A 27,430-nucleotide genomic window follows, 5' to 3' on the forward strand; every position below is an offset into this window, starting at 1 on the left:
TAGTGTGATTAAATAGTCCTCTCCCCTTTATCTCATCAGCAATGGCACTTCGAGCTTACTCTTTGATGGCCCGTCACATATGTAGGAAAAGCTTCTCTGGAGGAGGGCAAGTTTTGAACCACCATAATTCTTGCTCTTATTCAAACAAGATTGAGACCAAGGAAAAATTTGTGAATTCTCTCAAATTCACCAAACTCTTACAACTTAGGCCATTGCAATGCCCAGCATATGATATACTTCATGCACAAACTAGCTGCCACAAATTAACAATACCCATTTAAACACTGGGACGTAAGGACCGGCGTAGGGCTGAATCCTGTAAGATCTGATGCAGGCAGCCTTACCTAAAGAATTACTTTTAAGAGGCTGATTCTTCAGCTCGAACCTGTCACCTTTTGGTCACATGGAGACATCTTAACCAGTTGTTCCTAAGCTCCCCCTCAATCGACATATGTAACAAAGCAGAAAATTTAAACTTTACAAAAATAATAAGAATATGAAAACATTGTATGCAAACAACGGCATCAATGGGCTTTGGGCCCGATATCTGATGTCCAACATTTTTAAATTATAAATTTCTGTTACAACTACGGTTTTTCCCCACTTCACAAGTACAATGTTTATCATCCCTTCAAAGTTCTTCTCCCTAACAAAATAGTTTCCAAAATGTTACATAAGTTACATCACGGGGTTTAATTGAATCACCTCAAAATTGCACCCTTTCATGGACCAGAATTTTTATTTTCGACGGATTCAGGTAACTAGATACAAGCAGCCACACCTTCCTACTTGTTTGAATCCTCCAGACGGTACGTTCTATCATATATTCAACTAACATTAAAGGACAGCCATCATAATTCATGCTACTTTGTACATGAGAATGGGATTGTTACCATTATCTTTTACTCCATATCCATCTGCATGAACCTGGTGTTGAGTCAGTGTCTCTAGTACAAGCTTCTTGTAGAAACTTCTAGAGTGTTACTAAGAAGTGTCCTTTTCATGGACATTACTTCCAGTACTTCGTATTTGAAGGTTGGTTGCTTGATGAAGAAAGTGCAACAGTAGAAGTAAAACAATCTCATCATCCTTCTTTCTAGTGATCCTTGTTTTCTTCACAAGGATTTTCATTAATTTTTCCAAATGCTAGGCCACGTAAGTACTGAGCATTAGCAAGTCCAGTACTTTGAACCATCTTGCAAAATGCACTTTCTTCTTCTAGCAGGAGCTCCTGAGGTGTGCTGTATTCAAGAGCCTGCAAGTTACAGAAGAAAAAGTATCCACGTAGAGTCAATAATGTTGTCTTGACCCTTGAGAATATTGATTGATCAAAATGAGAATACTTCTTGCATTGAAGAAAGAACCCCAAAAAAAAAAAAAAAATTCCCAGATCAGGATCATCTTTTGTGAAAGCATCAGACCGCACTATTGTTTTAGTTGCAACTTGTTATTTATTTTATATGAAAATGCCAAATCAGACAATAGCTATAATGATCAAAAATTACCATTTTACCAAATCAATTCGTAAATCTTTAGACTTCAGTATTGGATATTTTATTTGTTGAGACATGGCATCCTGTTTTACCAAATCTCTTTTTAACTCCAATGAAAATAAACGGTTAGATGCAATCTCTCACATTGACATTCCATGTTATCCACTAGCCATTAACAAGAAGGAATTAAGAATACAACAAACCTTGCCAGTATCAATCACAAGAATACGATTGCAGTCGATAATTGTATTCAGTCTGTGTGCAATAATAAGCATCGTGCAGGACTTAAATTCTTGGCGAATAGTTTTCTGTATAAGGGCATCGGTTCTAACATCAACTGCTGCAGTAGCCTCATCTAGAACAAGAATTTTAGATCTTCGTATCAAGGCCCTAGCTAGACTTAACAGTTGTCTCTGCCCAACACTGAAGTTTTCTCCCTGCTCAGAAACCTTAAAATCATTTCAAGAGATTACCATCAGGTTGGCGTTTACCTTGTTTTGTTAGTTTAATAGAAAACATTAGGTAATAATTCGCATTGCAATTAAAATTAATCTGAGCACTTTGAATAAGTTCAACCATGATCGTTGTACCTCAAAATCTAGGCCAAAGGAATTTCTGCTGACCACACTTTTCAAATGCGACCTTTCTAGAGCCTCCCAGAGCTCAGCATCAGTGTGTTCCATAAAAGGATCAAGATTGAATCGCACAGTTCCTAGGAGGGGAAAAAGGACATTTAGAGTTCGAAGAGTACTGTCGAGGTTCATATATAGTATGTTCATAATTTAATGCGCTAGTTTTATTGTATAGCCTATTGAGAAGAAATCATCAGTTTTATCCTAGCATTTTGTAATGCATCAATAAAATTTTATAAAAACAAAAGTTGTCTTCTCCAAGTATTCTTAAGAGACATAGAATAGTTTATGAGCGAGATGCATACCAGAGAAAAGAACTGGTGTTTGTGGTATGACAGTGAGAACTTTTCGTAAATCTGCAACTCCAAATTTAGAAATATCACAACCATCAATAATGATTTTTCCTTTATGCGGTTCCACAATCCGGAATAAAGCATTGAGCATGCTGGATTTTCCTGCACCAGTTCGTCCGACAATTCCTACCTTCTCAGTTGGAGAGACTCTAAAAGACAACCCATGCAAAACTGGAGGAAGTTCGGGCCTGTACCGCAGGACAACATCCTCAAATTCAATTGATCCTGATGATGGCCATCCAGGTGGTGGGCGGTTAGTCTCAATAATAGCTGGAGCCTCAGTTTCCATTTCTATGTATGTGTCAACACGCTCAACCGCATTTAAACTATTTTCAGCTCTACTAGCTTGTCTAAGGACACGACTCAAGAGATTTGTGATGTTTAAAGAATAACTGAGAAGTAGACCCATTGTAGCTGCAAACATGGCTTGGTTATGGGCTGTTGCATTTTGCATTACAGCAAACGTTGCTATTAACCAAATCATGAGGCCTCCTAATGTTTCCAACCTTATGGTGAGCCACCGATTTGAACTAATATTCACCAGAGTGAATCTAATATTGTTGTCCATGAGTCTTCCATTAATGTGCGCCATCCTATCATATGCTTTGTAAGCACGAATGCTTGTCAAACCATTCAATGCTTCTGCAAATTGTGCATAGACGGGAGATCTTGTAATTGAATCCAACCTCTTCACCTCACGAGATAAACTCTGTAGAGTATAATGTGAACAGGAAAAACTAAGCCACAAATTATGATCATTGATGAAAATTTAAATGAAATAACCAATGTGAGCTTGATCTTTCTGTGTCAAGTCTAAATGGCTTCTACTCAAGGAGGTGTCAAGTCTAAATGGCTTCTACTCAAGGAGATATATGGAAAAATTCAATTAAACCATTATAGGGCCTTCACTAAATTCCTTAAGCTTATGAGATGATGAGATGAAATGATCCTTGACAATATCTAATGAGAACTCCACTAGAGATGATGCTCCACCTTGCCTTTGGTCTAAGAAAAGCTTAGGCTTCTGCGTAGATTACTTTGAAGTCGATGTTCTACAAACAACATGTATTTTACATATTATTTACTATTCATTTACAGCTAAAACAAATCCTGGATATCTTTATTTCTACCAGTCAACAAAAAATTTGCAATGATCCATATGAAAATGCCAGTAAAATAGAACCAACTAGCCAATTTTATCATTGCTATAAATAAGAATACTCTCGAACTTATTGATGAAACAGGATAAGTCCTGGGAAATATATAGATTGGTCAATAAAAGGGAAAAAGGACAAAAAAAAAAATGAAGGGTTATGAAACCGACCTGGTAATACAAATAAGCTGCATAAAACAAGATCAGAAGTGGCATTATGGCCCACAGAGATAATGAGCTCACAATGCCAATAAGAACAAAAGTCGAAAGGAGTTGCCAGAATTGACCCATAAACAAATTCACAAAACTAGCAACATTGCGATCAATGTCTCCCAGGTCTCTTGCAAACCTATTAAGTATGCGTCCAACAGGATTGGTATGAAAGAATACCATTGGAGCCCGTAGTATTTTATGTAACATGGCATCATGCAATCTTTTGGCAGCACGAAGACTTGAAATGATCAGCCAGTAAGAGTTAGCAAGAGTAACAATTACCTGAAACCAACAAAGAAAGTAATATTTCAGTTTACAAGGTACTGATGAAATAAGAGGTTAGAAAGTTATGGTCTAATGAAAGCAGGATTTGTTGAAGAAAGAGCATTTTGCATAAAAATTCTGGTGAATCATGTGTGAATAGAAAGGTGCTCAGTACTTAATACAATGTTAGTTTGAAAGGATTATGATAAGGTGAAAATGTTAGACAGACCTGCCCAAATGAAAGAACTGCATAGATGGAAATAAAATATCCTTGTTTATAACCAGCTGCAGTAGTTTTACTGGTCCACATGCTTAACCATGTGCTACTTGAAATTCGAAGAATTTCTGTTGTTACATAGCATGTGAAGAGTACTAAAACTGCCCAGAGTCCTCCTAGAGTAGACTTGTACCTGTAAATTTACACAAGATAGGATGATGTAAGGCTGTGGTCACAACAGGTTAAAATATTTGAATAAGCCATTCATGTGAGAACCATAAAAGCATCCAGGAGTTTTTTGCAATTCTCTTAGGTTCCAAAGTTTACTCATACCTCATCAAAACTTTCCAGCTGACAACTCCTGTTTCCCGATCTTCTTCTTTAATAAGCATGGATTTTTGCAATTTCCCCTTCTTTTTATGTCTTGTACCATTTGGAATCTCTAAAATCACATCATTGGTTGCTGGTAGAAAATTAGTTTTATTATAGACATCTCTATCATTCGTATGATTTAGTTTTTCTTCCATTTTGCCTGCATTTTCCATTAGTTTCTGGAATAGTGGCCCACTTTTAGATAGCTTCTCAAAGGTTCCCTGCTCTTCTATCACTCCTTCCCTAATCAGAATGATATGATCCACCTGAGGGAGGAAATGAAGTTGGTTGGTGACAAGAATCCTGGTTTTTCCTTGCAGCCCTTCCTTTATACAGCTCTTGAAAACCTAGAATGAGATCACGGTTAAACCATGTTTGACCAAGATACCCAATATCTGAACTTATGACGTCTCGAATGATACATGTTCATGAGCAGCAACCCCTTCAATTGTTTCTTTAATAATTGACATCAGGTAAATTTGATTCTCCCCCACTCAAAAGGACACTTGGTTTTGATGAAACTTACTGGGGACGAATGCAGCATAATGATTTTAATTGGGAAAAAGAATACGTCTATAGACAACTGTAGTACCATAACTAGGATCACATTCCATAACAAGTTAAAATTTATACCTCTTGGGCAACATGACTATCAAGGGCGCTTAAAGGGTCATCAAATATATACACATCTGAATTTGAGTATACAGCTCTTGCCAAGGAAACTCTTTGCTTTTGTCCACCACTGATATTGACTCCTCTTTCTCCAATCTCTGTAAAATCACGTCCCTAGAGAAATACTTGAATGAGAAAGAAATAACATTCGATGTTTAGTTTTAAGAAGCAAAATTAGAAATACTATGCATATATAATCTCTTACAGGAAGTAAGTCAATATCATGCTGTAATGCGGTGACATCGATGGCCTTCTGATACCGTTCATATTCAAACTTAGATCCAAATAGTATATTTTCACGGACCTGAAAAAAACACGTGATTCAGGATTGAAACTGGTGACATGAAGGTATATTTGTGAGGGGGAAAAAATATGAAATCAATTTTTTAAAAAGTTTGAGAAAATTTCAAAGAAATTGCTAATTAATTAACAAAGGAAAACATGAACAAGCTCCAACTGACAGTAGCATTAAGAATCCATGAAATCTGAGGAACATAAGCTACAGTGCCTCTGATTATAACATTTGCATCAGCTATAGGAGGAAGCTCTCCAATCATTGCTGACACAAGTGATGTTTTCCCTTGTCCTGTACCACCAACTATCGCAACTAAGCTGCCAATGGGTATTTCCAAGTTTATATCTGATAACAAGGGCTTCTCCATCTGGGAAATTGAATAGTTTCTCAGAAGCAAATAGGCCACGTAAAAGAGTAATCATCTTAAGTTAAAAACACAAAAACTATCAAAATTGAACTTTGATATCTCAACATAAGAATATCACTTATAATAAGAATCCATTAAGCACAAACTAAATGTGTGGTCTATGTGCCAGTCATTATTCTAAATGACCTAGACTGGTTTTGGGAAAGCGAACAAGAGCGGTAGTATGAATGATAAGAGTTCCATCCATTGTTTCATAATTTCTATGTAGAACTTTTATAAAGTCATATATTTCTTTTAAAATATACTCATGGATTCAAATGCCAGGACCTGTTGATAAGTAAGATGCATCATGAATTAGTAAATGTCATGCTATCAAAAATCTAAAAGGAAAAGGCAACAATAGTTATTTTGTTGTCTTCAAATTAGTTGCTACGTTTTCTTTAAGAATTAGTATATAGAGTGACAGTGGCCCCTAGTAAGAGAAGAATCATCCATGCTTTGATGACTTCAAAAAAAATAAAAAATAAAAAAGAACGTTAACACAGGAAATTTTTAAAAAAAAATCCTAACCATTACCTTTTAACTGGAGACGACAAAAACAGGGCATTTAATTACTTACTTTTGACTCCTACTTACTTAGAAGATTATTTATGCACAGAAAGCATCAAAACAACCAAGAGAATTTTAAAACAAACAATCACTGGCCTTAGAAGTGGCAGTACATTGTTTGTCATAGAAATAAGTATAGTTAAAACACTGACCTTTGCATCCCAGGAAAAGTACCCATTCTGGATGGATATGGCTGGAAGTCCTGGTACAAGAGGTGGATTGGGTTTTAAAAATCGCTCCTCAGCTAAGAGTAGTTCCTGTAAACGTTGCAATGACACAATTGCACTCACAACCTGCCAGAATACAGGATGACGCAGAGAACTTTAGTTATTCCCAATAGCAAGAATCATGTAAAGTCACACTGTAATTAATTCTTTTAACTACCTGCTCTGAGAAAGGAGTTGAGGGAATTATACTAAAATAGACAGACTGACATTCTCCAAGTAAAATCAAGGAGTTTATAAAGAATTCATTTGTGGCCAAAAAAATTTGAGAAAACAAAAAGAATAAACAGTTATTATTTGACCATTTTGCCGTACTTATTTCCTGCATGTTGGCTAATATTAGTATTAGAATTAAGGGAGATTTATAATGAGGTCCCATGTAAGAAAAAGAAATTACAAAACAAGTCCCAGAGATTTTTATTCTTTACTCTAGAACTTGTCATTACAGGCTGCTCAGGTTATTATTGGACTTTTTAGTAGTTATTTCTCTTATATGGAACTTGATTGTAATTCTCCCTAGAATTAAATGTAGCTGCACTTAATTGTCCCAGCTTATAATAAGTCGATACAGAGCAAGCTTTTCCTTGTGCTTCCCAGTTTCTTTCTTCATTATTCTGATAGTATTAGAGCCCAATGCAAGTATAAAGGAAATAGGGTTTCCATTACACATTGTCTCACTTAAAGCAGCAGAAATAAGTACATGTCTGATGACCGCTCAAGCACCATTAGCCCTCAGAAACTCTCATACCTTCGTTCCATCATGAACAACCTACGCACCTTCCATAAATTTGTAACCCTCGGGAAACAAAGGATGCCACTAGCACTAGTGGCATAACCCTTTCAGATAACTGTGCATCCACCTTAACAGGCCAAAGCCATTTTACTCACACTTAAGATGTGGATTCTGGCACATCGAACTACATGACAAGCAACCCACTTCTGTTTGAACAGTTTAGCAACTATATATAAAACACCTATAAATGTTAAAGTAGCATATGGGTCAATCGTTAAGGTTAATGGTTTGGATACTGTTTGCATTTCTGATCATTCTGCTCTTAAAGGAGTTCTATTTGTTCTGAATTTTCTTGTAACTTGCTCTCCACAACCAAAATCCTTATATCAGTGAAGAAGATAGAAGGGAGGATAGAAATAGATAGATAGAATCGAGAGGAAGAAAGCAGAAACAATTCAAATTCTGACTATGCCAAAAGCTAACCACAGAACTAGTAAGTCCATCTATACACAGCCAACAGTCTTATGTCACTAACGACCCTACCTATTTCACTTCTTTATACATTTATAGTTACCAAATCAAATTACATTTATAGTTACCAAATCAAATTACATTTATAGTTACCAAATCAAATTCTCAGAGAAACCCACTGCAGTATGAGTTTTACTAACAATGGATGTGTGATTCAGGGTACAGCATCCTATAAGACAATGAGCAGTGCTAAAGCACTGTAAAGACTCTACATTTTAAGCTTCTCTTTTAAATGTTTGTGGAATGCCATTTTACCTGTTCAGATTATTGCCCATCACATGGATTAATAGCTCAACGTTTTCTTTCCTTGCATTATGCTTTTTTACATGCCTGTGTGTCTTCATTTCCATGTTTTAAGAATCCCTTTCTAGGGTGTGTGGCTGCTCTCTCTCTCTCTCTGCGCACACATGAATCGGTGTGTGTGTGTGGGGGGCGGGGATACTATGCATTGATTATGAATATTAGTTATTATTGTGCAGTCTTTATCATTATTGATTAATAAGTTATTATTGTAAAATCTTTATTAGTATTGATTAAGATTGTTAGGCTTTATTATATTATTTATGCTTCCTTATTCCCCCTAGATGCATATATATCAGCCTTTGTATCTGTGTCATAAGAAATAAGAGAAACATATTTCTTCTCTCAATTATTCCACAATATACAATAAGTGGTTGGCTGCAAAAGTATGTAGTATCTCCCCTTTGAACTTCTGTACCCAATTTTCTTCACTATCAATTAATAAAATAGCAATGTGCAAAATTATGCAGTTACTTCAAATTTTTGAAAACAGACCCAAAAAAAAAGAATTAAATGGTTGTGACAAGAGGCGATAACTAACCTGACTTAACAAACTGGGAAGCATATTTAAAGGATAACGCAAAACTGCAAATAGAGATAAAGAGGTAAATGCCCTTGCAGGTGTCAACTCTCCACCAAGTAAAGTGAACATTCCGAATGTAGTTACAGTCACAAGAACTGGGATGCTGTTCAGCATAAAAGTGTTAAGCTGCACCCACAAAAGGTAGTGTGAAGTCTCAGTCCAGATTTTGGCTGTACTAAATAAGTTGAAGAGAATGTGACAGACTTCTGAATAAATACCGAGTGCATGCATGTTCTCAAGATGCACAAGATTTCCTAAACCACTTAAGCAATTATCAAGGAAAGAGGTGATCAATATTTCAGTTAAAATCAATAGTCATACTAATTCATGAAGAACAGGTCAAGACTCACTGCATCTGGATATAAGTTGTGAAATATTTTCTTTTAATAGTTTGAGCACTACACTGCAATTGCCCAGAATTCAAGTATGTCAATAGTTTAGACTTCAGAGTTCTCATTCACCAAACTGAATCAATTTACATCAATATACGGTTCAGGTGTAACTGAACTGAAACTAGCTGTCTACCTAACATGTATGTCCCTGGGTCCAAGCCCATTATAAAGACGTATAATATAGTAACAAAGTGCTAATAAGCACAACAGCATGCAGACCATGATGTGTAACCAAAGGAGATAATGTGCCTGTTTGGGTCAGCATTTGCTGGCCCAAACGTGGCTTAAAATTGAAAATAAGCTCAATAGGAAAAAGAGGTCCGTTTGGCAGAGCTTTTTTACAATTGAGCTTCTAAAAAATAAGCTGCCAGATCAGGTGTTGTGAAAAAAGCCAGGAAGAGTAGCTTATGGCTCTGGGCAGAAGCTTAAAGGTACGATTTGGGCGCTGGCTCCATTGACTTCATTTTGCCAATGATACTAGGACACGTGGTGAGATGTTATTGGAAAAGAATAACGCCACCCTCATTAATGAGCAAAAAGATCTTCCTGGTGCTTCAGTTCATATGCTTAGCTGGGTGCCTCTAACTTTTATTTTTGGATGAAACTTGAAGAACGGACGTTCAAAAAATCAATAAAGCATATTTTAGAAAATAAAATAATAAATATATTGAGTATTAATTTTCTTTTCATTTCTCTAATATTTTCAAATTTAATTCACTCATTAAATTTCACTTCTTCATATTAAATTAATTTAAATTCATTATATTATGTCAATTCAATTTTTTATCATGCTTTACTTTATAATTAAATTAGTTGGGTGCCTCTAATAGTCTAATTTTTATTTTTGGATGAAACTTGAAGAACAGACGTTCAAAAATTCAGAAAAGTAAAGAAAAATTTCCCTCCACTAATCTCTTAGTCTCTTTACGTAAGAATAATTAATTAGCTAAAATTAGTTCAAAAAAATAATTAATAATGTTTCACTTTATATTTAAAATATTTTTTTTATGATTTCTCTAAAATTTTAAAATTTAATTCACTCTATCAATTTGACTTCTTCATATTAAATTATTTTAATTTCATTGTATTATGTGAAATTATTTTTTTAATCATGTTTCATTATTTATTAAAACTCACACCTATTTTAGTCATTTTACAACCAAACTTACTTCTACTCAATTATAATCCAGACAACTTTTTACCAATCTCACTTTTGCAAACTAACTTTTCTGAACTCCAATCCAAACACAATTCAGCTTATTCAATTTAGCTTTTACCCAACTTCCCTTTTTCATAAGCTACTTTTTCAATAAGCTACTTTTCAATCGCTAATCCAAACGGACCCAATACTAAGAATTACAAAAAATTGATCTGCTAGCATACTATTTTGATATATCAAGTGATTGGTTATTATTTGTTTGAGATTCTTGTCAGGATGGGAAATGCATGTCAACCAAAATATATACTGTAGAACCGGTATGCTTTTTGAATGATTCGAATGTATATTGATTTGTGTACTATACAGAGGATATATAGAGCTACTGTAAATCTAAAAGATTACAAGATATATTTAGGAGAGATATTCGGAATTTAAATTAAAAACTGATCCCTCCTAATCTGCCTAGTATTTTGGTGATCTAGGAATATTTTCTTATTAACTACACTCCTCCTCAAGTTGGATCATAGATGCTAATCATATCCAACTTGCTTATGAAATTTTCGAACAGATCTTCAGGAAGCCCTTTGGTAAGCATGTCTGCAAGTTGTTGCCTTGAAGTCACATAGGATAAGCATATCACCCAATCTTCTACTTTTTCTCTGATAAAGTGTCGGTCAACTTCAACATGTTTGGTTCTACTATGTTGTACTGGGTTAAGCGCCATGGCTAGAGCTGCCTTGTTGTCACAAAAGAGTTTAATTGGTTCAGTTATAGGAACTTGAGCCTCTTCTGCTACTCTTCTCAGCCAAAGACCTTCCATTAGGCCTTGAGCTAGTGCTCTCAATTTAGATTCTGCACTACTCTTGGATAATACGTTCTGTTTTTGACTTTGCCATGTTACTAGATTGCCCCACAAGAAAGTGCAATATCCAGATGTTGATCTACTATCTACCTGATCACCTGCCCAATCAGCATCAGTGTAAATTTCCACCATTTTAGAGTCACATTTTTTGAAGTAGAGTCCTCTTCCTGGTGTCCCTTTCAGATACTTTAGAATTCTATAAGCTACATCCATGTGCTTCTTTCTTGGTGAGTGCATATGCTGACTTGCCACACTAATAGCAAAGGCAATATTTGGCCTTGTGTGTGACAAGTAGATCAATTTTCCAACTAACCTTTGGCATCTTCCAGTATCTACTGGTTCTTTATCTTTCTACCATTTCTTTTCTTTTTCAGCCTCCTCTTTAGAGGATGGTTTCTTCCTGCTTCGTTTGGTGCAATCCTTTTTGACACTTATCGGAGTCTTACTTGGTTTGCAACCAAGCATACCAGTCTCTTTAAGCAAGTCGAGGATATATTTTTTCTAGGAAACATAAATTCCCTTTCTTGAGCAAGCAACTTCCATACCCAGAAAATACTCAAGTTTTCCCAAGTCCTTGACCTCAAACTCTTGACTCAAGGCAGTCTTTATCCTGTTCATTTCAATCACATCATCGCCTGTAAGAACAATGTTGTCCACATAAAAAATAAGGATAGTTGTTTGGTCTCCATTTGTCCGAACAAACATTGTATGATCTAATAGACTCTGTTTATAGCCCTCTTTCTTTAGGACCTTGGAGAACCTATCAAACCATGTACAGGGAGATTGCTTTAAGCCATACAAAGATCTCTTCAACTTATACACTTGATTTTGCTTCCCTTTATCAAAATCAGGAGGAAGTGTCATGTATACCTCTTCTTTCAACTCACCGTTTAGAAAGGCATTTTTGATGTCTAATTGTTGTAGAGGCCAATCTAAATTGGCTGCAACAGATAGCAGGACCCTAATTGTGTTTAACTTTGCCACTGGGACAAATGTCTCATTGTAGTCTATCCCATAGGTCTGTGTGAATCCCTTGGCAAATAGGCATGCCTTGAACTTGTTGAGTGTACCATCAGCATTATACTTAGGTGTAAAGACCCACTTGCGCCCCATTGTTTTCTTCCCTTTTGGTAGGTCAACCACTTCCCATGTTCCATTCTTTTCTAGTGCTCTTATTTCTTCCATCACGGCCTTTTCCCATTTTGGATGGTCAAGTGCTTCATACACATTATTAGGGATTTTGACATTATCAAGATCAATAATAAAGGCATGATAGTCATGAGAAAGAGCTGCATGTGAAACATACTTTTGGGTAGGGTGATTAGTGCAAGAGCGACTCTTCTTTCTTAGAGCAATGGGCAAATTATCTCTCTCAACTTCCTTCGCGAGTTCAGGATCTTTCAATTGGTTAGATTCTAACATGACTTGGGGCATGTTGGGCTCTATAGACTCTTCATCTCGACATGAGTAAACCTTGTGGTATTTGTTGCTGGTTTTCTCTCCCCCTGCCTTTATCACCTCTGCAACAGTGGATGGAGGGGTTTAGTTTGAGGAATAGACTCAAGGGATGGTAGTGGTATAGGTTCAGGAATGCGTTCCATAGGCTGAGATTCACTCAAACTCTCACCCTAAATTGAAGACGTGAAAAAGTAGGGAAGATGTTCAAAGAAGGTGACATCACGACTAACATACACACGTTTGGAAACAGGATCATAGCACTTGTAACCTTTCTAGTGGGAGGAATACCCTAAGAAAATGCACTTAACGGCCCTAGGATCAAATTTGGAAGAAGTTTGATGAAGATGGACAAAGACGTAACAACCAAAGACACAAAGCGAAAGGTGATGATCAAGATGAATAACAAGATGAGTTTCACGGAGTTTGTCCAGGGGGTAGATAAAAGAAAGGACACGACTATGCGTACGATTGATTAAGTGAGTTGCAGTGAGGAGTGCATCACCCTAAAAATATTTAGGCACATTACACGTATCAAGAAGTGCTCTAGTGACCTCTAGGAGATGCCCATTCTTACGTTCAGCCACCCTTTTTTGTTGTGGACTACGAGGACAAGAGTTATTGTGAACAATTCCATTGTTTTTGAGAAAGGTGGCCAAATGGTGGTTAAAGTACTCAATGCCATTGTCACTGAATAATACTTGAATTGTGATGTTGAACTGATTTTTGATAAGGTTAAAGAATTCCATGAATACAGTGGGAATGTCGGATTTTTCCTTAAGTAAGTAGACCCAAGACATGCGTGTATGATTATCGATAAATGTAACAAACCACTTAGCATGAGAACGATTCGGAACACGAGACAGACCCCAATCATCGCTATGAATCATAGAAAAGGGACGAGTGGGTTTGTATTATGAGGGTGGAAAAGATGTACAATGATGTTTGGCAAATTCACACGAGTCACAAAAGATAACAAAAGTTTTATTAATAGTAAATTGAGGAAACAAATGTTGCAAATAGGAAAAACTAGGATGGCCCATCCTTTTATGCCATAACAAAATATCATTATTGTTGGAAGTGGAGACAAAACCACTTATGCAGCCACACAAGGCACTCACAGTAGAGACATTAAGATAATAGAGACCATCATGCTCCCTAGCTGTGCCAATCATCTTCCCCGATGAAAGATCCTGAAAAATACAGAAGGTGGGGAAAAAATAAGCACCACCATTTGCATGTTTAGCTAACTTGTTGATAGAGAGAAGATTACAGGCCAAATGTGAAACATGTAATACGGAGTCAAGGCGAAGAGAATTAGAAACATTAACCGTTCCTTTTCCAGCAACAGTAGACCCAGTACCAGTAGCAGTGGTAATTTTCTCGTTACCAGCACAAGGAAAGTAGGTAATAAACAAACCAGCATCAGATGTCATGTGATCAGTGCCACCGGTGTCAACAATCCATTTGTTGGATGGGAACACAATATGAAGAGCAAAAGGAGTATTACCAGTGGTAGCTACGGAAGCAGAAGCAGTGGGGGGCTATTGTTGTGGTCGAAGACCCTTAAGTGCAATAAGCAACTGATGCAGCTGTTCAGTGGTCAAAGGAGAAGAATCAGAGTCTTGTGACGCTTGGTAGCCCTGAGGCTTTCCCTTTCGATGTTTCCAATCAGCCGGTTTACCATGAATATCCCAACAACACGGGTATGGTCGAGCTTTTTACAATGGTCACAGTAGACCTTAGCCTTGTTAGATGAAGATGATGAAGAGGGTGCACCTTTGCTGACAAGGACAGAGGAGTCAGAAATAGAGGACAGTGGGGTGGATAGCATCACCTATCAACGAGAAGCTTCCCGTTAGACCTCTAAGAATGCCTCACGAGTGGTTGGTAGAGTGGATCTACTGAGTATACTACTCCGAATATCATCAAACTCAAGATTAAGTCCCACAAGGAATTGAAAAACTCGCTCTTTCTCAACATTTTGCCTGTACCATGCAGCATCAATAGCAGAGGACTATTCTTTATGGGAAATCGAATCCAACTCCTGCCACAGAGCAACAAGCTCCAACCAGTAATCGGTAATGGAATAGGGACCTTGTTTTAGCTGCCAAATACGGGTTTTAATCTCATAGAGTTGAGACGAGTCTTCACCGTCTAAGTATGAATCACGTATAGCGTCCCAGATGGCCTTTACTGATAGGAGATACATAAAACTGCACTTAAGCTGAGGGGTCATGGTGTTAATTAACCAAGACAACACTAACGCATTCTCAGTTAGCCACTACTGCATTGCTGGAGACGCAGGGTCGCTTGGCTCCTTCGACTCGCCGGTAAGAAGACCCAATTTACCACGTCTACCAACAGCTAGCCGCATCGCCTGGGCCCACTCCCTGTAGTTGGCGCCAGTCAGTTTTTCAGAGATAATGGTGACCGAGTTGATGGAAGATCCATCGGGACTGGAGGTCAACCCGAAGGGACCTCCAGTTTGGGTTACAATTGTCGAGGAACCACCAAGAGAGGGGTCCATGTTGACGAAGTCTCCCTTGGGGTTCGACCCAACACGAGTTGCCTCCGAGGTGGAGGACGTTGATGACGGCAACAGACTAGATGAGGGAGGAACATCTGCTGGCTCTGATACCATGTAGAACCAGTATGCTTTTTGAATGATTCAAATGTATATTGATTTGTGTACTGTACAGAGGATATATAGAGCTACAGTAAATCTAAAAGATTACAAGATATATTTAGGAGAGAGATTCGGAATAATTTAAATTAAAAACTGATCCCTCCTAATCTGCCTAGTATTTCGGTGATCTGGGATATTTCCTTATTAACTACATATACTAATTTTGTCCTTGTAGAGTGTCTTATGTAACAGAATAATTTATCTAATGCACATAATATGACATGATATATAGGTCATAGGATGAACAATCCAAGTCTCTTGATTATGTCAAAACTCTTACAGCAGATAGAAGTTGTGCACGGCGGAACCATAAAAGCTCATCAAATCGTATGCCTTGAACTCTAGACTGGAAGCTTGTCTCCCATGCATAACACCTGAATCAAGTCAATATGGTGTGAGAAAAACACTGCAGCAACCAAAAAAAAAAGAAAAATAGTACCCTGAATAGAATGTCAACTGTTAAATTTATTCGTACTTTACAGTATCCATGGCAGTCAGAATTTCATTCATGAGGCCAACTCTCTTGTCTGTCTGTTGCTGTCCCTCCCTGATGAATTTTCGCATTTTGCTGAGAACGATTGTCTGCTTTCAAAAGCATTTAAAACTAATTGACATACTTATAGGTGGAAGGCAAATAAAGCAAAAGAGAACCAATTCTTTTCTAGAATATGAACATAGTAATTCAAAAGCATGATGACCATTGTATCACCATCTGTTGAGCAATGCTGTGAAGTTGTTCCATATCAGAACCTATCCCATCTAGTCCGAAGAAGGATGGTTCTGATGTGACTACTATAGAATTTAGACGGGAATGAGAGAGAAAAAGGGAGGGATAAAGAGAGAAAAAGAAAACATAGATAGAGAGCAAAGAATAAATTTGAATAACATCAATCATATTAAGTCCTATACTAACAGATATAAATCTTAATAGACATCCTACATCCTAATCTTATATAAACATTCTCTAGATATCCTAACCTGTCCAAGTCCTACAAATATGATTGAATCCTATTTAAATCCTCCTAATAGAATAATATCCAACTCCTACTTAAAATCCAAATCAATCCTAACAATTAACAAATACAACGAAATCTTATCTAAATCCATAATTGCAAATCAGATTACAACAGGCAGAATGATTAAATCTATATTGGTTTACACATGGGATAGCACACGGGTGAAGAACTTGCCTGCATTGGGATAATGAGAACTAGCATCAGTAATCCAAAAAGCGAAGCAACGCCCAATTGCTGGTATAGAAGAACCATAGCCATGATGATACGAAATGGTGATGACCAAAGTCCATGAAGTTGCTGACATATTTGCTGAACAGGAAAACTAAATATTAGATAGGATATTTATACCAAAAGAATATTGTCTAGAATATGAAGCATTATAGTTTTCGTAGTATTTGCAAAAAATAGGACGTATGCAGATTTATAAGACAATCAGGCAGGTGTCATGAGTAATATGATTATAATGAGTTTCAGGGATAGGTTTATGATCAGGCAGGTGTCATGAGTAATATGATTATAATGAGTTTCAGGGATAGGTTTATGTTCTGTGGACATTATGCTTTTTTGTTTTAGAGACAGCAGGACAAGTGCTCATAGTACAAGTTGGACGACATGTATTTTCATTTGAAGATGGCTCAAGATGCTGACTAAATAATGCAGCACCTAGCAAACCTGATGGAACCCTATATTCTCTGTTTTCTTTATGTATAATGAAGCTGAAAAGCCTCTGTTACAGTGAACAAAACAGGAAATTACAGTAATAGCATGACTTTAGGAAAATGAAGGAGAGTCGAACTTCACTTGCTATTCGGGTTTCAAGACACTCCTCGCAGTCCAGACTTACCTTCCAAAGCACTACGTTATTCCCAAAACCCAGTCACTGTGTTGGGCTTTTAGATGGGCCTCCATTAACCCCCTTGTTTGAGTTAAAATAGAGCCTGACACCCTTGTTTCTTTTTTCATAAATTCTTTTGGGATGAGTTTTACTAAGCCCAACAAAACCTCCCTCTCTCTCTCTCTATACAATGAATGATTATAAGTTTAATTTTGTCTGGATTAATGAGTATCATTGGCCCATTTAGTCCATCAACTCCACCTTTCAAAGTTTAGCAACAATTGATAACGGCTAACTCAATATCATGAATGACTTCACACACTCACTCTCACAACCCAATATCATTTATTAAAGCCAATAAAAATTTATTGTTGAGAAAAGTCAATAACAATTGGAGTATTCTGGCACTGAAAAGGGTCACCCACAGTCAACCAACGTTTGTTTCAAAATGTATCATTTTATGTAAGACTCAATATGCTGACACCTTTTGTTTGTTCATTCAATAAACTACACCTATTCAATAAAAGACAATTTACCTGTAGAGCACTGGCATCTGTTGTCATCATATTCATAATCTTTCCAGGTGAGAACTTGCTACGATCCTCATGCCTTAATCTCAGGGACTTGTAAAATATGCCAGCCACCTATTATCAGGTAACGTCACATCATATAAATTGTATGGCAAGATATAGAACATCTTAACAAATAAATTTTTGGAGGAACTTCAGAGGATAAGTGGACGCTGTGAATTGAAAGAGACTGCGTACCAAAGTTGACCTTAGCTGGAAACCAACACGCATAACACTTTGAAAATATTGAGCCTCACAAAGTACACCAAATGACTGAAAGAATTTAAATCATGGTCAGTTTTTTTCTCTCTGCTATTGTGTGCTATCAAAATACAAATTCCGTGAATACAAGCAACAAACTAACCTTTGAGAGTGGAGATATAAATATGTCCACTCAACCGTTATCAATAGGAAGGAAATCACATGACACAAGGTACTTGTGAAGATGACAATCATAATTTCCCTCACCTGGAGGATGGCATGGATACAAGATTGAACTTGTCTAGGGTTTCATGTATGGATTTTTTTAACTTTTGCCACTTTTCTATTACTCCTTTGTGATTTGTCATATACTGATTCTTTTAAGAACATCCACTGGAGGCAAGCTGGGTAGAAAATAGCTAGAGAAGAGAAAATAACATCGAGTAAAGGAAAGTAAGAGTGTAAACACAAGCCAGTTGTACAATAACCTGAGCCAAACACATGAAGTGGGTTGAGTGAGGTCCTGTCGTTTATTTCTAATCCTATAGGTTGCATCATCATGTCTGGTGGTGAAGAAGAAATCAAATTGCTCTAGAAAGAATATGATGAGGGAGTCCAAAAGCTAAATGCTAGAGTAGAATTAAGACTCCAGGTCAAAAATAAATTTATATAAAAAAATTGCAGGAGTGAAAACATCGCTGAGGAGGAATATTGATGGAGTTGGCCATGATTAGAGACAGTCTAAAACAGAGTCCAAAAGAAACCATGGATTGCTTTCTACATGAATTAATCCTAATATAGCCAAAGATGTGAAATGGTATCCTTGCTAGGACATTCAAAGTATGGTCTATGTAGTCACTACGATTGAATAACTCCAAAAGGAGAAGAGAGGAAAAGAGAGATACGCCAGGAAAAAGAAAAGATTAGAGAATAGGAAAAGAGAAAAAGAGTGGAAGGAAAACTGAAAGTGAGAGCACATGTGCCAAAATAAAGAGCGAAAATAAGAGTGAGAGAGCTTCAGTTGAGAAAGAAAGGGAAAATCAATGAGAGAATATTGAGAGCTCCACTTGAAAAAGAAAGTCAGCTTAAGGGGAAAAAATATAAGTGAGAGTAACTTGAGTAGAAACAAACAAGATAGAGAGGAAAATGAGGAGTGAAAGATAGAGTTTGAAAAAAGAAGAGAAAATTTTGAGCTTGTACGTGAAGGAAAGAGAGGCTAAGATGGATTTTAATTGTCACAAGCCTTCTGTTATGATCATGCACTTGAATCTTAATTATCATTTTCCTAGCTGTTTTACACTTTCTAGGGACTTGGTGATGTCGTTATGAAGGTAGTCTTTGACCCTGGGAATTTTAAGTTAATGCACAAGTTTAGAGATACAGGCAAAAACTTGAAAAACCACCAAGAGTCGAGGATGACTCTTCTTCAAGAGGAGGAGTTTGATATGAACCACAGTGATGGCATGCAAGGTCATCAACGTGGTGAGCAAAGCAATCAGATTATATTATGACCTTTTAGATTATTAATCTGGTTTATTTTCAGAGATAGTGGCTGATCTAAAACGCTTTATTAAGAGGATTACTACAACCTATTTTTTCTTTAACAGGGAAAAAAATTAACATGATCAGTCTCTTTTCACGGGCTGATCAGCTTTTTCTCTTCAAGCCTATCAAGATTTTTCTCCTATGTTCTATAGAAACACATGGCATTTTACAAAGATTGCAAAGCAAGAAATTAAAGTAAAGAAGGAGGCACCCACTAGATTTAAAAAGCCTAGGACAGCATACATACCACTCCTGCAAATATGCAGAAAGCATAGATGTAGCCAATCCAAGATGGATCTCCTTGTTGCATCGACTGCATGAGAGTTTTAAAATATCTTGTTCAGAGCGTAGTATAATTATAAAGCTAAAATGACAGATTTTAACAACAAAACTATCATTTTGAAATGAGGAAAATCAGATAACTACGAACTTTGTTAATTTTATATCAGCCAGTTGGGAAACACATGAATATCTTCATATTCTTAAGGAAATCAGTTGGATAACTTGGATTGCTGCACATTAATATAGCCCTGCTTATTCAAATTATCTAGAGTCAGAACTGGTTGATTCTGATCTAGTGCAGAAAGTACAAGACCAAGAGCTAACGAGGATTCTTTTCCTTGTAGACGTTGAAAGACAAGATCTTATATGGCTATCTTGATTGGGTCTTAGTTCAGTTTAAATTGTAGTAATTTTCAAGATGAAAACTACCTCACAAATTGGAGATTTGTAAAAATTTCGGCTCTTTTTTCCACAAGGTGCACTTGGTATGAAGATTTTCTGGCATTATTGGGCCCCCTAGAATGCCATTTTACTTTTAGTTTCTCTGTTTTGCAGGAGTCCTTAATGCACCCCTCCATTCTAATTTTGATCTTTTCTCAATCTACTCCCTCTAGTCCTTTTTATAAGAGACTACTAATTAATCACACGTACCAATAAAAGCAGTTAAAAGCATTAAATTTGTCATAAAATTCAAGTGATTTCCAATATTACCTTCATTAAATACATCAAATTCCGGCATCATATTAATTTCTACTCTCTCACTACCCTTATTAAATATGGGCATGTATGGAAAAAAAATTATTTAATGCTCATTGAAACTATCATAGGGTTAAAAATTTCTTCTTCTTCTAGAAGGGGTCTTATAATAAGAACCAGATGGAGTAAAATTTCACCTTCAACCTAAAATGACAAGTATGCAGTAATACGGTTGCCGTTTCATCTTTTTTTTTTAATTTAATGCTGCGAAGTGATTTTTTTCCCCTTTTCCCTCTATTGTTTTCACATGATAAATACTAGTTTATCCTAGTTTACCTTATGCAAAATAGACTTCTTATCTAATGTGTTTCTTCTTTTTTTTTTTTTTTTTTGTGTTTAAGTGATATTATCTGATGTGTTTCTGGTGCTTCTTGGTTTTTATCTTTCCATTTTATTTCCCGAGTAACAATATATCAATTTTATTTAAATAATGTTACCTGTTGCTAAGTTTTCTTGGTCAGAAAATATATGGTAAAAAGTCAGATTCTTGGAGACCGGGAAAAATAACTCCCAGGATACGAGGCCCAAAAAATAGGATGAACAAATAAGTAGGCCGAGAGACTCAGAATAATTGTAAAGTTCTTCACTTCCTTCCCCCCCGCCCCCAAGAGAGAGTGAGAGAGAGAATGAATACAAGATTGTGGGAGTGGGTTTGGAAACAAACTCACGTTCATCCCTCAACAGTTTTTGTTCATTAATGAGGAATGGTGTGCTTTCCAAGTACATAGTGAATTGAATTTCGAAACATAACAATTCATTTGTTTGGTTCGTCTTGTCTATTTCATGAGTGTATTGTATTTGTAGACTAATTTTGTAAGCATCAAGAGATTAGACAGCTCTTATGCATACTAATAGGCCTTTAATGATTTGTTACCATGACACGTATTGGGCTTTTCTAGTAAGTTACGGTCTGAGGATTCCTAATATTCTTGTAGATTCTATTCCTTCGAATTAGATTTCTTCTTTTGTCCTTAAAAAGAATAATAACAGTTCACTTTGGTCACGGAGAGAAAGGGACATACTTTTAATAAATGATTCAGCAAAATAGGCCCCACAAACTGAGAAAGATCATAGCAAATCTGCAAGAAATTATCACTGATAAGATTCCGTGGAGTCAGAAAATGCAAAAAGTACAATGCTATTACATGGTTTTAATGAGCTATTATTTCATTCCAGATGCAGGATATAATAAGATACGAGGGGCCAGGATGAACCAAATGCAAATGATATTGAGATTACTGACTGCTACAAAGCTCCCATATAAGTGAAATGCCAGTACCCACAAAAAGGGTTTAAAGTATGGAAGGTCATTTAAAAAAAAAAAAAAAAAAACTAAAGAAATGGCTTGACAAACATGAATTTCTTTCCAACTCACCATTCTCTCTGTAATGAGGAAGTTAGGATCTATGCTTCTGACACTTCTACGGAGCACTTATTTAACCCCCGGTAGAGTAGCTATCAAATGGTCTAAGACTTTGGAGACTGATATAACTTACTAATCAGTTAGTTCAAACTATGACTCCTTCAATAGCTATTTTATTGTTTTGGTCTTAGCTAAAAATTAACGGACTCACCAGCTACTTTCATAGGAGGCCTTAGCATATGAAGACTTCCTATTGCTGTAAAATATCAGAAACACAGATATACAGTGACACTAACTCAATTTTAAACTCTTCATTGAAATTTACTATAAAGTTAAGACCCGCAGTATCATGCCATTCATGTCCATAAATCCCTGTCTCATTTTTAACCTAACCAGTACCTTTGGATACAAAAGAACAGATACATAATATTGTAAAAGAAATATTTTCCTTATAAGTTTTCCAAATATCAGCTTATCAGTATATTACCCAAATGTTAACATCAACACATCAATCATATTTTCTCAATGAAGAAGCAAAAGAAGTCACCATATACAGTTTAAAAAGTATTGAAAGTAGAGATGACTATTCTTCATATATCAGGCCGAGAAGATATCAATGGTAAAAGCATTTACAGAATAAATGAGTAACGTAGACAACAGCAGTAGAATGAAGTTTTTACTGTGATAACATTGGGCATCCTTAGGCGATATAATTGCACTGTGTCAGTTAATTTTGATTTCATTTTCTTTCAAATTATGTTTATTTTAAAAAATTTCAATGATGTTCAGTCATAGAAATAGCAAGCAGTGGCAACACATTTACTTATAAGTAATTACGCATTGCTCAAAAAATCTAGAAAGATTTAAAAGAAAAGTTGAAATGAGCACCTTAAAAACACCTCCCCACCAAAACCTACATGAAAATTCGAGTAAAATCAGATGAACTGAGAATGGAGGAAAATTTTCCAATATTAAACATATATTGAACAGAACAAGGACAGATCAAACATTTAGACAGGATAGAACATCAATATAAAATAGCTGATGGGTACCTTTTTCCAAGGCTATTATTTAATGCTCTTAAAAGACAAGGTTTAGACCTTTGACGTTCTAACATCCAACACTTTTGGAACCTACAGAAAAGAAAAATACTATGCATGAAGAACAAATTTCATATCAATTGATACAGGAACAGAAAAGGAGAAAGTGTACAAACTTTTCAAAAAGCATGTCCGTTTGATCCCATGTGTCTAACTTCCAAACATCATTTTCAGTGATGGGTTTTCTATAGCCTTGTTGCATGAGTGGAGTCATCCAACCAAACGACAATCCTACAGAAAGTGAAGAGAAAAAAGGAGGAGGACCAAATTATCACGACAAAAAATGTCTAGTTATAAAATATATTGCTGTAAAAGATGTTTATCACTTAGCTGTTCATTTTTTGTTCTTTGCTTTCTTTTTTTTAACTCTCTCGGTGATCAATAAAAATGCAAGAGAGAAAAAAGCATAGTGCCCAACTGGCAATAAGTAAATCATCCATGTTTCTGCAACAAAATTTTCAATCATAAAAAATGATATGTATATGCTCTTTAATTATGCAAGTGTTGAAAATCTCAGTCAACAAAAAGAACTTGGAAAAATCTGAAGGCATTACGTACTGGAAAATACATTAACATATCTCTCGGGGAAAACTTGCTGTTCTCCACAAAGTAGCTCATACTCAGCATTCTCATGAAGATCTTCTTGTACTGTTACGTAGCCAGAGTAAGGAACTAAACTGGGAATGTAAACAAGAAGGAGAATTCCAAATAGCACCTGCATATGAAAATAAAAGGTATCCAAAAATAGTCTATCATTAAGTCTAAAAATAGCTCAGCAATATAGCATACTTCGCATTTGTTTTGTGGCGGCTTAACTGTATCACTCTACCCCAATTTACATAAGCTTACAAGAATCTCACATTCTTAAGCCCCACCTTCCAAGCTCAAAGAGCCCAAAATGCAGCATAAGACATGATAGAGATACCATGCCAGCTTTAGCACCATACTTGACTATTCAGCCTATTAATTGTTTCATACATTACATGAACACATTGATATGTTTCAGGAAACCTGTCAAAGCAGAGCTCCTATAGTATCAGAAGTTCATTACTGTCTACTTGTCATAGTTTCTATTAATTTAGGAGTCCATTTCTGCCTAAGAGTCATGGAATTTATCACTCTTCTTTTTAGTAGTCTCACAAACATTTTTTTATGATTAGCTTCTGACGTTTACCAAGTAATTTAATCTCCAATCTTAGAATAATATAAATAAGACATGAGAGAAGCTGCTACGTTGCAAACGTGTGTACAAGCCATTCCCATTCATTATATGTCAGATAATGTCCAATATTTTACATCATTCATTTCTGTAAAATTAGTGTGTAAAAAATTAAGCTAATATCGGTTCCCCTAAAGTGCCTATATTAGCAGCCAAAACCAGAGTTTCCAAATCAGTGATTTTTAGACAATATTGACAGATATTCAAATTATAATTTGTCTAAATTGTCTTGATATAAAGGTACTTAATACAAGCTGTAATGCTTTGAGATTTTAGAGTGTTCCAAAGCCAAAGCTGGCAATCATTACCAGGTAGTTTCTATTTAAATATTTTCAGAAAGTATCTAACATTAGCTACCAACTTTAGTCAAGAGATCATCTTTTATCACTGCAATGAAGAATTGAAGGCAATAAAGCAACTTAAAATTATAACACTTCATTTCAACAAAATGTGGAAAAATTGAAAAAGACCTGGCAGAACATGGTGCTGATGAACAGATACAGGGCAGATCTGCAACAGTAATGTCAAAGAATAAATATGTCGTTGACTATGTTGATTGTTCAAAAACTAACTGAATTGCAAATTTGGAAAAGTGAATATATTTAAAGAATTTTTTTTTTTTTAAACAAGAACATTACATATATCAAATACACTTGTCGCAATCATAGTGATCATGGAAATGGATTGAAACTTCTGTTAGAAAGGAAGATACATTATTGGAGGACAATACATTCTCTTGTGAAAGATTAATAAAGAAATATTTAGAGAGAAGGAAAAAAAAGACTAAAGCCCATAGCAAAGTTGCATTCCTGAATTATGATACACAGCATGTTGTGATTTTTCAACAAAAGATAATCTCAATTGGATGCTATGTGATTAGGTACTAAACGAAAATATATTCCAGCACCTATGATTCATGTAAGATACTTTTCCCCTGTTCTTTAGAATAATAACCTAACCCTAACCAACTTACCAAAACAAACCTAAAAGTCAGGAATTTCTCAACCAACAAGTCAATAATACTAATATAAGTTCATATTCTGAAACGAGCTTTAGTATTGGGTAAGTCCAAGGTGTATATCCATGCATAGTCTTGTTCATTGTTTGACATCTTTCCTTTGACTAGCCTTGTACATCTAGAGAAACTCTAGAGCAATGTCATCCAAAAGTAGCAGATAAAAAGATGTGAGCTAAAGGAACACTGACACTCCACTATAATTTACTATGCCAGCATAACTGAGCTTTCTTTTCATGAATGTAGATATCACGGCATCTGTGATCGGTCTATCATAATAAATTACATATGTCAAAGCATGACAAAAGATACAAGCAACAAATGCATAAAAATCTTGTTGCTGAACACCAAATAGAAATTGCAAGAGATGAAAGAAAATAATGCAGAGATAGTATGGGCCCTAAAAAGTAAAATACTTAAAAAGCCAACCTGCTGCAGTAATTTATCACTGATAGAAGAAGATTAAGCATTACAAGATCTGCCACCAAAACATAAAAGACGGCAAACCTCACAAACCACCGAAAATGCTTTATATAAATCTTAGTCTCCATGACAAGAAGAATTAACATTGAGGACCAAGTAAGTGCTTCAATGATCAGACCTGTTATCTGGCACAGAAACTGAAGTGTTACTTAAAAGTCCACTTTGCACGTACATCAGATATGTTACTTGCTTTACATGATGAAGTAAACCCCTCAACAATCACTTTTGCTAAACATGTTTGAGAAAACGAGTACTCACCTCAAAAGGAGCAAAACCAGATTCTCCATTCAAGTTGAAATCAGAAATGCCATATGCCAATCTCAGTAAAGGTTGAGCAGCACAGTAACCCGCCAACAATCCCAGAAAATAATTATAGTAATTTGAGCTCAAGCAAAATCTTTGGGCTTTGGCATTGCTCATAGTCAGCCATATTCGATATAAACAAAGGACAATGAGAACCAAATTGGAGACGGAGATCACAATAGTGTTCATTGCACATGGTGTATAGGACCCAAAAGCACTGTCTACAAGATTAGCCCAGATGAAGTTCTTCTCTGGCTGGCAGTACCAAATTAACGGCTCAAAAGCCATCTCTCCAACCAATGATGCTGAAATAGCTCTGTTTTTAGTTTTCTGATTGGGCAAGAGTCACTGCAACATGAAACGGCACAATCTTCAAATGAGAAATAGAAACGAAAATATAGGACGCAATTGGAAATTGGAAACTGAAACTGTGAATGTGTGATTCCCACATAATTTCTTCTCGCACGTAAGCCCAGATTCTATTACCCTTGAACATTGCAGGAAACCCAGTTGTGATTTGCTTTCAAAATTAAAAACTTGTTAACGTACAAGAAAACTAACCAGTAGCAGACGTGCGAAAATCAGAAGAACAGAAAGGACTGAAGAGCTAAAGAAATGAGCGGATACTTCAATCATTGTGTCGCTTTCGACAAGCATAGAAGACAGTGAAGAAGAATCTCTCCTTTCTTTTCTAATACAATGAAAGAAGAGTCTTTCCCACTATTACATGCATGAGACGGTGGTACTATCTTTACTAGCGAGGAGTGATTTGAACAAAAGCAGCCACAAATCATAGAATAAATACGACGAACGACAAGCCAATATGAAAACGTCACGGCTGACGAAAAATAAGCATAATTTAATTTGATATATTTTGGAAATAAAAATTTAGACCAAATTGCACTATCCAATTAGTAATCAGCCTCGGGATTCGAAAAATTAAATCCAAGGACTCCATGTCGGGGAATAATTGTAAATTACCGAATAAAAATATTGCTTTTAGTCCTGCTGATTACAATAGTCCAAAATTTTAATGAAAAATTACACTATTTTGATTTTTTTTGGCCAATAAATTACGTTATCTTAATAGAGAAATAAAAAAAGTTATTTTGTAAAAAAAAATATATTATCCGTGATCTTAATAGCATCATGAGAGACTTAACTGTTCGAACAAA

The 27,430-nt window shown here is 36.0% G+C and overlaps 1 protein-coding gene across 3 annotated transcripts; it reads right to left on the reverse strand.

Moving 5' to 3' along the window:
* LOC114754662 (ABC transporter C family member 12) lies at positions 1–26,939 on the reverse strand. Of its 3 annotated transcripts, XM_028943452.1 has the most exons (28): positions 26,817–26,939; positions 26,211–26,603; positions 25,899–26,077; positions 24,925–24,964; positions 23,794–23,950; positions 23,352–23,466; positions 23,188–23,268; positions 23,024–23,048; positions 21,795–21,851; positions 19,982–20,047; positions 18,187–18,261; positions 17,956–18,063; positions 16,759–16,893; positions 16,044–16,150; positions 15,849–15,942; positions 8,970–9,137; positions 6,793–6,933; positions 5,831–6,031; positions 5,575–5,673; positions 5,331–5,483; positions 4,659–5,044; positions 4,338–4,518; positions 3,803–4,126; positions 2,431–3,187; positions 2,084–2,205; positions 1,697–1,942; positions 345–1,255; positions 1–253 (listed from the first exon to the last, which is right to left on the reverse strand). In XM_028943452.1, the coding sequence occupies exons 2-27, from the start codon at positions 26,541–26,543 to the stop codon at positions 1,097–1,099; spliced, it is 4,509 nt and encodes a 1,502-aa protein (XP_028799285.1). In that variant the 5' UTR covers positions 26,544–26,603; positions 26,817–26,939; the 3' UTR covers positions 1–253; positions 345–1,096. The 3 variants fall into 3 exon arrangements, with proteins under 3 accessions (XP_028799285.1, XP_028799286.1, XP_028799287.1); XM_028943453.1 differs by lacking the exons at positions 1–253; positions 345–1,255; positions 1,697–1,942 and having other exon boundaries at positions 2,095–2,205; positions 2,431–2,481; positions 2,609–3,187; XM_028943454.1 differs by lacking the exons at positions 1–253; positions 345–1,255; positions 1,697–1,942 and having other exon boundaries at positions 2,095–2,205; positions 2,609–3,187.
* Positions 26,940–27,430: the final 491 nt, after the last annotated feature.

Source organism: Neltuma alba, unplaced genomic scaffold, assembly GCF_004799145.2.
Source record: "Neltuma alba isolate B1F8T4 unplaced genomic scaffold, ASM479914v2 tig00010174_pilon, whole genome shotgun sequence".
NCBI classification, from domain to species: Eukaryota; Viridiplantae; Streptophyta; class Magnoliopsida; order Fabales; family Fabaceae; genus Neltuma; species Neltuma alba.

Bases quoted from the DNA above. Each gene is read 5' to 3' on its own strand.
- LOC114754662 (XM_028943452.1), bottom strand. From the start codon at position 26,543: ATGGCTTTTGAGCCGTTAATTTGGTACTGCCAGCCAGAGAAGAACTTC. The intron at 15,943-16,043 runs GTACGAATAAAT...GACTTGATTCAG, and splicing joins ACTGCCATGGATACTGTAAA to GTGTTATGCATGGGAGACAA. The intron at 2,206-2,430 runs GTATGCATCTCG...TTCCCCTCCTAG, and splicing joins AACACCAGTTCTTTTCTCTG to GAACTGTGCGATTCAATCTT.